The sequence below is a fragment of the Littorina saxatilis genome, linkage group LG1 (genome assembly GCF_037325665.1).
Source record: "Littorina saxatilis isolate snail1 linkage group LG1, US_GU_Lsax_2.0, whole genome shotgun sequence".
NCBI lineage: Eukaryota > Metazoa > Mollusca > Gastropoda > Littorinimorpha > Littorinidae > Littorina > Littorina saxatilis.
Genome location: NC_090245.1, coordinates 11,432,502 through 11,442,501, shown reverse-complemented (window position 1 = coordinate 11,442,501; position 10,000 = coordinate 11,432,502). Strand labels below are relative to the sequence as shown.

Genomic DNA, 10,000 nt, shown 5'->3' with positions numbered 1-10,000 from the left:
ACATTTACAGGTCAAGCTTATTTCAAGGGTTCCATCATGTCACACTGCATTAGGCCTACCTTGGGGAAGGGCTCCTAATATGGACCGGCTCCTAATATGGACCACCTCCTGTTCTGACAAACTAACGGCGCTAGAGCGTTCAAAAAAGTTTTATTCGCTGTATTCACCCTCTCTGGATAACTTGCACATGTCAAAACATGTTTCAGAAACACAAATCTCAAAACCGTTAGGCTTTTTTTCTCTTTTTTTCACTTTTGGCAGCGTTCACTCTAAATTTGCCGCCTAAAACGGACTCGTTTCTGTCCACAGCCAAAGCTTTTATCACACAAACATTGCTATTATGACAGCTAAGACCGCATTTGTTACATTTTAGCAGTGTTGACCCCGAGTTTCTACTGCAAACAAAAAATAATAGCAAAATCTCAAAGTATGTGCGAGTCCCCTAATATGGACCACCTTCAACAAATCGAAGAAAATAAAAGCTAAAGGCTATTTTTGTTAAGTCATTAAGAAGCTTGCTGGAAATAACCTATAACAAGCCTTTGCACACTTTCTCTCTCTCTCTATCCTCCCTCTCCCCATCCTCTCTCTCTCTCTCCCCTCTCCCCTCCCCCCTCCCTCTCTCTCCGTCTCTAATCGTCCCCTCCCTCTCTCCCCCCTCCCCCCCTTTCTCTCTCTCACCCTCCCTGCCCCTCTCTCCCTCTCTCTCTGATACTGTGAGCGATGCTGGACAGTTTAAACATAAACCCTGCCACTCTCTCTCTCTCTCTGATACTGTGAGCGATGCTGAACAGTTTAAACATAAACAGATTGGGTTATAAATAGCAATAATATCATTCTTTCGTTTAACATGGACAATCTTCGAGAATCTCCCTCTCTTGCTCTCTCGCCCCACCCCTCCCTCCGCTCTTTCTCTCCCTCTCTCTCTCTCTCTCTCGCACCCTCCCTCTCTCTCTCTCTCTCTCTCTCTCTCTCCCTCCCTCCCTCTCCCTTTCTCTATCTCTCTTCCCCTCTCAATCTCTCTCTCTCTCTCTCTCTCTCTCTCTCTCTCCCTCTCCCTCCCTCACTCTCCCTCCCTCACTCTCTCTCTCTCTCTCTCTCTATTACCATGGTTGTATTTAAATGAATTAATAATAATGATATATTTTGCTGTTCGTCATATTTGTTTTCATCATTGGTTCACCTTAGTTAATACATTGACATTTTCAACAGCATGATAGTACTGGGTTTCTCAGTCAAAAAGCCGAATGAAGAGCTCTCTTTCAAATATACAATTTGGGTCTTACAGGTATTTTACTCAAAACGTCCCGCAGTCGAGGCGTCCAAAGCTAAGACACTTCTTTTGGAACCTCGACCTCTTCCAAAGCGTCGTGCAATCTTTGACGTCAAAGCAAAGAAACGTCGCTCAAGAAAGTGTAGCGTGACGTGTAAGTTCTAAACATTCTTCCAAGGGAAAAAGGAGGCCCAAAAGTGTTTCCAGAATGACGTTTGTCTTAGTGACTTCGGCATCATAAGCAGTGGAAAAGCAGGTCCCTGCCAGACTAGTTTGACACGACCTCATCAACATGATATATAGCTATTCTGATGAACACGTGGGGGAATTCGGGGGCTGTGATTGGATGGTATCTCCCGATCATCAAAGCATATTGCTGCCAAAGTCGGCCATTTTCCGCAATATCCAAAAGCATATTGAGTAAAATGGCCGACGCATGGTTCCGGTTTACACATCTGTACCACGCGGCGATGTTTCTATCGAAAACAGCATACACTGACAACTTAAAAAGCTGTTTCAACAACTGTGTTGTGAAATCGAATGCACTTGGAGTCAGTTTTTCTTCCAAAGTCAGAAAGCGTGTAGCTGCCGAAGTCGGCCATTTTCCGCAATATCCAAAAGCATATTGAGTAAAATGGCCGACGCATGGTTCTGGTTTACACATCCATGTCTGTACCACGTGGCGATGTTTCTATCGACAACAGCATACACTGACAACTTAAAAAGCTGGCAGTTTCAACAACTGTGTTGTGAAATCGAATGCACTTGGAGTCAGTTTTTCTTCCAAAGTCAGAAAGCGTGTAGCGGTGTGCATGTCTGCGCGAACATGATGTGCGTAAGAAGTTCGTCTGCTATCAAAACCTGAGATCAACGCATCGACGCAAAAACTGTCATTTTGTAAGTTTGGAACAACGAATCAAGGTCATAACAGCTATATAATCGCTATTATGTTTTCAGCGTAGCAATAGGGTCCGATATTTAGACTCGAACAAGTATAATGCGACTCGTCTTCGACTCGTCGCATTATACTTGTCTCGTCTAAATATCGGACCCTATTGCTACGCTGAAAACACAATAGCTGTTAATACACACGTGTGGTTATCTCATGAGTGCTTTTTCTCAGTTGGTAGGATAATATAATATACTCATCGTAAAACACTATATGTGTGAAAGCGAAACAAAATCAAGACTCTTTTCTTTTCTGTCTGGTGTGCAGTTAACATGAGCTAAATGAAAAACAAACTCGCTGCGTACAAGATAACACATAAACAAACAAAAAAGCAAGCGAAATAAACTTCTTTTTTTTTCTTTCGCAGTGGAGATGAGGCAATTTACTGCAGCGGAATTCTTACCGAAAACATAACAAACACGTATATATATATATATAAAGTATCCATTTTGTTTGAACTTTGAAATTACGTCACCAGCGACAAATACGTCACTATAAGATAGGTATACCCTTGACGTAATAACTTTGGAATTCGCACTTGTAGGGGAAGGGCCCCTAATATGGACCACTTTTTGTTTATTGCTGATAACTAGCTTGTTTTCGTGCAAAGAAGTTTCATTTTGTGCTTGGTAGTCCTTCTTTCTTAGGTTAACCGTTAGGCCTAATTAGAGTAAAATAGCTTTGATACACATTCAGCAAAAATTAAATACAGAAAAAATCACAAAGGGTCCATATTAGGAGCCTGGGCGCCTAATATGGACCAGTGAAGCGGCCTTCACGAATCACTGTAAAAAGCCCCCTATATTTCAAAATAACATGATACAACTTAGTGTACAAGTCAGCCTAATTAAAATATGCTCTAGATTTATCTGTTTCGGGTTGATGAGAGCATTATTTGAAGCACACCAGGAAACTAAAGAAGCTTATCAAAAACAGAGTGAAAATAAGTGAAATTATCAACTTCCACGAAAAGAAGACTTTTCGTTGCATTTTTTTAAAATCTCGAGGGCTAGTTATAGGTTATTACCAGCAAGCTTCTTAATGAATTAATGAAAATAGCCTTTAGCTTTTATTTTCTTCGATTTGTTGAAAGTGGTCCATATTAGGGGACTCGCACATACTTTGAGATTTTGCTATTATTTTTTGTTTGCAGTAGAAACTCGGGGTCAACACTGCTAAAATGTAACAAATACGGTTTTAGCTGTCATATATAGCCATTTCTGTTTGATAAAAGCTTTGGCTGTACACAGAAAGGAGTCCGTTTTAGGCGGCAAATTGAGAGTGAACGCTGCCAAAAGTGAAAAAAGAGAAAAAGCCTAACGGTTTTGAGATTTGTGTTTCTGCAACTGTTTTGACATGTGCAAGTTATCCAAAGAGGGTGAATACAGCGAATAAAACTTTTTTGAGCGCTCTAGCGCCGTTAGTTGGTGGTGGTCCATATTAGGAGCCGGTCCATATTAGGAGCCCTTCCCCTACATTTGTTTTGATTACAATCAAAACGAAAGTAGATCTTAGCTTGAATGTAAATTTTATCTTTGAAATATTTGCTTTGTGAGTCGTAACTGAATTAACCATGGTATTGTGTTGCTTAGTAATTATTGATGCATGAATTGGCGTCTCGCAGAATTACACGCCTATTGGGAGCATCAGACCCTCCTCAAGGGGGACCGAGATTTACAGAGCAAAGTCTGCCGGCGTAAAAGCTCGTTTGATGATGCAGGAGGGAGGGGGGGGGGGGGGCGACGCCATTCGGAGGTCACTTACAGTGTGAAAGGCATCCGTGGCCAGGAAATCGGTCGGAAAATGGGGGATTGTCGTTATTAGGATGGGTCCTTAAGGGAGGTTCCAGTGTACCAGTTCGTCCCGCGGAGTCCAGTCCACGTACGAGGGTTGAACGGGTATTCAACACGCTTTCTGAGACTAGAAAAATGGTTTTGTACTTTTGTCCGGTCGCTCTCGCCGCAACATCTGTGCTCACAATTGTGAAGGTGATCAACAAATAATTCATATACTTTGTGTCTCCCTGTGCAGTTGACCTAAGCCGAGTGCAGGAGATTCGAGTGGGACGGCGAAGCTACGACTTCGAGCGCTTTCCGGAAGAAGCCAACAGAGAGGACAGCGCCCTCTGCCTCGTCGTCTTCTACGGCGTGGAGGGCCTGCCACAGGCATTATCAATGGCAGGTTAGTTGGGTTTTGACGCCGCCTTTATGTAATAACAATGTTTGTCTGTTTGTCTGTTTGTCTGTCTGCGGATTAGACTTGTATCTCTGGTACTTTGGGGTCAGTTGAGCTCAAATTTGGTGAGTAGCTTGGAATTGGGGCGCATAGGGTGTGTGTGTGTGGTTAATTTGACAATGTAATATATTTCCTGTTATTCAACTTAATGATTTATCCATTGCCATGCCTTTGTCGTTGTTGTATTTGCGGTATATGTTCAGCATATTCCTCATCCCCATACCCCAAGAGGGCCCCCCTGTGATGAGCTGTAATAAAAACTTAAACCCTGAACATTGCTGGGCCATCTTTTATGGTGTGGAGGCTCTCTAGCATTAACGATAGCAGGGCTGAGGTGCCCAAGAAAGTTACCACCCCAACGGGAGCCAGCCGCGGAGCCAGATTAGTTGAAATCACACACTCACACCTCAGTTTCAACCACATAGATATACAGTAGTCTAGAGCCACCAAGCGCTTAACTCGAAGAGAAATTCGATGCGGCAACTTGCGGCCGCCGGGACGCCATGCCAGTGTGCCAATCCCACAGCCTGGCCTGACTGACTATTAGGGTTTAACGTCCTCTTAGACCAACTGGTCTATATTGGGACAGGTATTAGTAATACGCTGAAGATATGGTGTGATACTTTGATTCGAACAAGCCCTCTGTGGCTGTCTTCTTCGACACACCAGCATTGGGTTTGTCTCGTCAAAGTATCGAAATACAATCATGATAATCAGAGACGAGAGATGATGCATGCGTGTCTTCGTGTTTTCCAAGCCCTGAGACTTTCGCTGTGAACGTGGGATCTTTTTCGTGCGCATGTGTGCACACGGGGGTGTTCGGACACCGAAGAGAGTCTGCACAAAGTTGACTCCGAGAAACAAATCTCTCGCCGAACGTGGGGATCGAACCCACGCTGATAGCGACCAACTGGCTACAAAGCCAGCGCGCTACCAACTGAGCTACGTCCCCGCCCCAGCCTGGCCTGTGTACATTACAGTGTTAGTGTAGCACACTTGGCATCTTATCTCTGCCGGTGGCTCTAGTTCGAATCTCAGTCTGTGGTTTCAACCAATCCGACTTCGCGGCTGGGACCCGTTGGGATGTTAACATTCTCGTGCTGCTTTTGGGGTTGTTTGTTTAAAAGGTTGTTTTTGAGATGAGGGATAGTTATGAACACAAATATCTGACGGTGTGCTCACAGTAAAAAGGCGAGACGACTTTGTTTAAATGGTTGGATGAACGATAGTTCTCAACACGAGTATGTGACGTGGTGGTTGTTTGTTTAAATGGTTGTTTGGTTGGATGAGGGATATTAATCAACACAAATAGCTGACGGTGTGCTCACAGTGAAAAGGCGAGACGACTTTGACGTGGTGGTTGCTTGTTTAAATGGTTGTTTGGTTGGATGAGGGATAGTTCTCAACACAAATATCTGAACGTGTGTTCACAGTGAAAAGGCGTGATGACTTTGACGTGATGGTTGCTTGTTTAAATGGTTGTTTGGTTGGATGAGGGATAGTTCTCTACACAAATAGCTGAACGTGTGTTCGCAGTGAAAAGGCGTGCCGACTTTGACGTGGTGGTTACCTGTTTAAATGGTTGTTTGGTTGGATGATGAACAGTTCTCTACACAAATATCTGAACGTTTGTTCGCAGTGAAAAGGCGTGCCGACTTTGACGTGGTGGTTACCTGTTTAAATGGTTGTTTGGTTGGATGCAGGGTATTAATCAACACAAATAGCTGACGGTGTGTTCACAGTAAAAAGGCGTGACGACTTTGACGTGGTGGTTGCTTGTTTAAATGGTTGTTTGGTTGGATGAGGGATAGTTCTATACACAAATATCTGAACGTGTGTTCACAGTGAAAAGGCGTGACGACTTTGACGTGATGGTGACGGCGCTGCGGAAGGTGGTGAGCACGTCGCGGACACAGACCTACCAGGCTCAGCGGCAGAGGTTTGAACCTGAATCATTGTGCTTTGCATTACAGTCAAACCCCTCTTGTATGACCTTCGTCTTCTTCTGCGTTCGTGGGCTGAAACTCCCACGTACACTCGAGTTTTTGCACGAGTGGAATTTGACGTGTATGACTGTTTTTATCCCGCCATTTAGGCAGCCATACGCCGCTTTCGGAGGAAGCATGCTGGGTATTTTCGTGTTTCTATAAACCCACCGAACACACAAAGGGGGATAAACCACTAGCAGGTCTGCACATAAGTTGACCTGGGAGATCGGAAAAAATCTCCACACTTAACCCACCAGGCGGCCGCGGCCGGGATTCGAACCCTCGACCTTCCGATTAAGAGGCCGACGTCTTACCACCCCGCCACAGCGCCCGTCTTAGGACCTTCAACATCTAAGAAAATCAGGTACTAAAAAGCAGGGAGTCCTAAAATGGAGGTACATCTACAGAGGTTACGAACAGAATGTCTAAGAAAACAAGGTCTTTAAATGAAGGTAGTCTAACTTCTTCTTCTTCTTCTGCGTTCGTGGGCTGAAACTCCCACGTACACTCGTGTTTTTTGCACGAGTGGAATTTTACGTATATGACCGTTTTTTACCCCGCCATTTAGGCAGCCATACGCCGTTTTCGGAGGAAGCATGCTGGGTATTTTCGTGTATCTATAACCCACCGAACTCTGACATGGATTACAGGACCCTTTTTCGTGCGCACTTGGTCTTGTGCTTGCGTGTACACACGGGGGTGTTCGGACACCGAGGAGAGTCTGCACACAAAGTTGACTCTGAGAAATAAATCTCTCGCCGAACGTGGGGACGAACTCACGCTGACAGCGGCCAACTGGATACAAATCCAGCGCGCTACCGACTGAGCTACATCCCTGCCCCGGTAGTCTAACAAGGGGGGAGGGGGGGGGGGGCACTATAGTCGTGAAAAGAAAGAGTGAGAACGAACGTACGAACGAATGGTTTACTGCGTATGCCGTCGGCCCATTACAAACATTAAAACAGTGGGCTGGGATAAGAATGAGAAGGAGAGAGGGAGTGAGCGTGAGAGAGAGGGAGAGAGTGACAATTAAGAGAGAGAGAGAGAGAGAGAGAGAGAGAGAGAGAGAGAGAGAGAGAGAGAGAGAGAGAGAGAGAGAGGTGGGAGAGAAAGAGAGATAGAGATAGAAAGAGAGTGTGAGGGAGAGAGAGTGAAAAAAAGAGATAAAGCGAGACAGAGAGAAAGAGAGAGAGAGTGAAAGAGGGTGAGTGTGAGAGAGAGAGAGAGAGAGAGTGTGTGTGTGTGTGTGTGTGTGTGTGTGTGTGTGTGTGTGTGTGTGTGTGTGTGTGTGTGTGTGTGTGAGACACACAGAGACAGAGACTGAGAAAGAGAGAGAGAGAGAGAGAGAGAGAGAGAGAGAGGGAGAGAGAGAGAGAGAGAGAGAGAGAGAGAGAGAGAGAGAGAGAGAGAGAGAGAGAGAGAACGTGATCGTCACTCACTATAAAAAGAGAAGCAAAAAGTCAAGAACCAAACTGGAACATGCTTTAATGTTTGACCGTGAGGGCGTTTAACAACATATATCTTCACAAGAACCAAAAACTCCGTTTTGCGCAATGCATTGCGTTGAATTCCTTTGCGGCTTTAAAGGCACAGGAAGCCTCCCGTAAACCATCACAGAGCTCCCCGAGCGTCTACATACAGTACAAGCATACTTCCATTTGAACGCTCACCGAACGGGAACATCCTGGCTGCTTTCTGTCGAGCGTGAGAAATTTTCAAAGAATTTATTTTCGTGGACTTGGTCCTCTACAACAATGGCGCCTCGTTTTGGTGCTGGACGGCTGTTATGAATATTCAATACCGGAAATCACGCCCGGACAGTAAGCCTCCCGTAAACCATCACAGATACTGTCAGGCTTTTACACACAGTACAAACACCCTTCCATTTGAACGCTCACCAAACGGGAACATCCTAGGTGCCCTACGTAAAGAGCGAGCAATTTTTAAAGAATTAATTTTGCAGATTGTCTCGAACACTTTTTGGACCCATCCTGAACTCAGGTCAAACATGAGTTACTTCCCTTCGGGTCTTATTCTATCGATGTAAACTGGCGATGGCCGTGAATCGATGTATGATTATCAAAATGTTTTTGGACCGTGGTGCGTTTTTGCGCTAGACCTAACTTTTAAAATCTAAATAATAAATTGACAGCTTGTTACACAAACATTCTTTAATCATAAAAGAATTTTTTTTCATCAAGACAAGATCAGTACAATTCGAAGTTGTGAAAGTTTGAAAAAAGAAAAGCCCGGAAGCAGGGTCACGCAAGGGTCGTAGCAGACGACGGTTTATGCATATCGCCGTTCCTCTCAACAGTCAAAAGCCATCGCTAGAGTTCTTGTGAACCACAGCCGTTTGTTTCGTGCATAAAAACGTGCTATTGTAAATAAGCTCACATCGAGTCGCATTCAAATGACTAACTGACGACTACATTGTGAAAAAGGGAAACTGGATCACACGGGTTCACGATGGCTCAGGGGTAAGATAAACCACGCAAAAATAAATTCTTTGAAAATTGTTCGCTCTTTACGGAGGGCACCTAGGATGTTCTCAATCGGTGAGTGTTTAAATGAAAGGGTGTTTATACTGTGTGTAAAAGCCTGACCGTATCTGTGATGGTTTACGGGAGGCTTACTGTGCCTTTAAGTTTCCGTTGCAATAAAAAACATATTGCTAAAGAAAAGCAATTACACCCAATCATTGTTACTTTGTGTTAATAATAAGCCTTTCAATAACCTGCCTCTGCTTGGACAGTGTAGCACATTTGGTCTTTTATTTGTGGTTTTCAAGAGATCGGCTTCAATATAGATCCTTTTTTTTTCTTTTTCTTTTTTTGGACCTCAGTTGCATGCAGGCTGCTTCAACCATGAGTTGTTTTGCCTTTGTTTTTTTGCTTCTTCTTTTTTTTTCTTTTTTTTTTAAGGCGAGATATTCATTATTTGCCCTCAGTGTGATATTGGTATTGACTATTTCAGATGGTTCCGGAGGCAGTTCAAAAGCATCACCAAGCCAGGAAGAAATCACGAAGAAAAGTAGGTGTCTCTTATACTGTCTATAAACACCCAGCACTTTCCCTCCACACACGGACGCACGCACACGCGCACGAACGCACGCGCGAAACATTCAAACATACATAGTTTATTATATTGTACACACCGACACACTAATACACACACACACACACACACACACACACACACACACACGTACACACGCACGCACACACAAGCACACGCACACACACACACAAGCACACACACAAGCACACTCACGCACACACACACACACAAGCACACGCACACACACACACACACAAGCACACGCACACACACGCACACACACGTACACACGCACGCACACACAAGCACACGCACACACACACGCACACACACACACAAGCACACCCACACAAACACACACACACACACACACACACACACACACACACACACACACACCTGAGTACCAACAGGGAGATAATCCTGGTTTAAAAAAAAGGTGTGTTCTTTCCTGACTTTGATTTTCTGCTAACACATGTATACGTATACCGCAAC

General features: G+C 44.4%; 1 protein-coding gene across 2 annotated transcripts in view; it reads left to right on the top strand.

The window, feature by feature from the left end:
- The window catches only part of LOC138962062 (1-phosphatidylinositol 4,5-bisphosphate phosphodiesterase gamma-1-like), an 89,386-nt gene that overhangs the window by 22,672 nt on the left and 56,714 nt on the right, over positions 1–10,000 (top strand). For both annotated transcript variants that reach the window (XM_070333770.1, XM_070333778.1), the window contains exons 4-6: positions 4,254–4,403; positions 6,303–6,396; positions 9,422–9,478. In XM_070333770.1, coding sequence (XP_070189871.1) covers positions 4,254–4,403; positions 6,303–6,396; positions 9,422–9,478 — 301 coding nt within the window. The remainder of the gene's footprint in view (positions 1–4,253; positions 4,404–6,302; positions 6,397–9,421; positions 9,479–10,000) is intronic.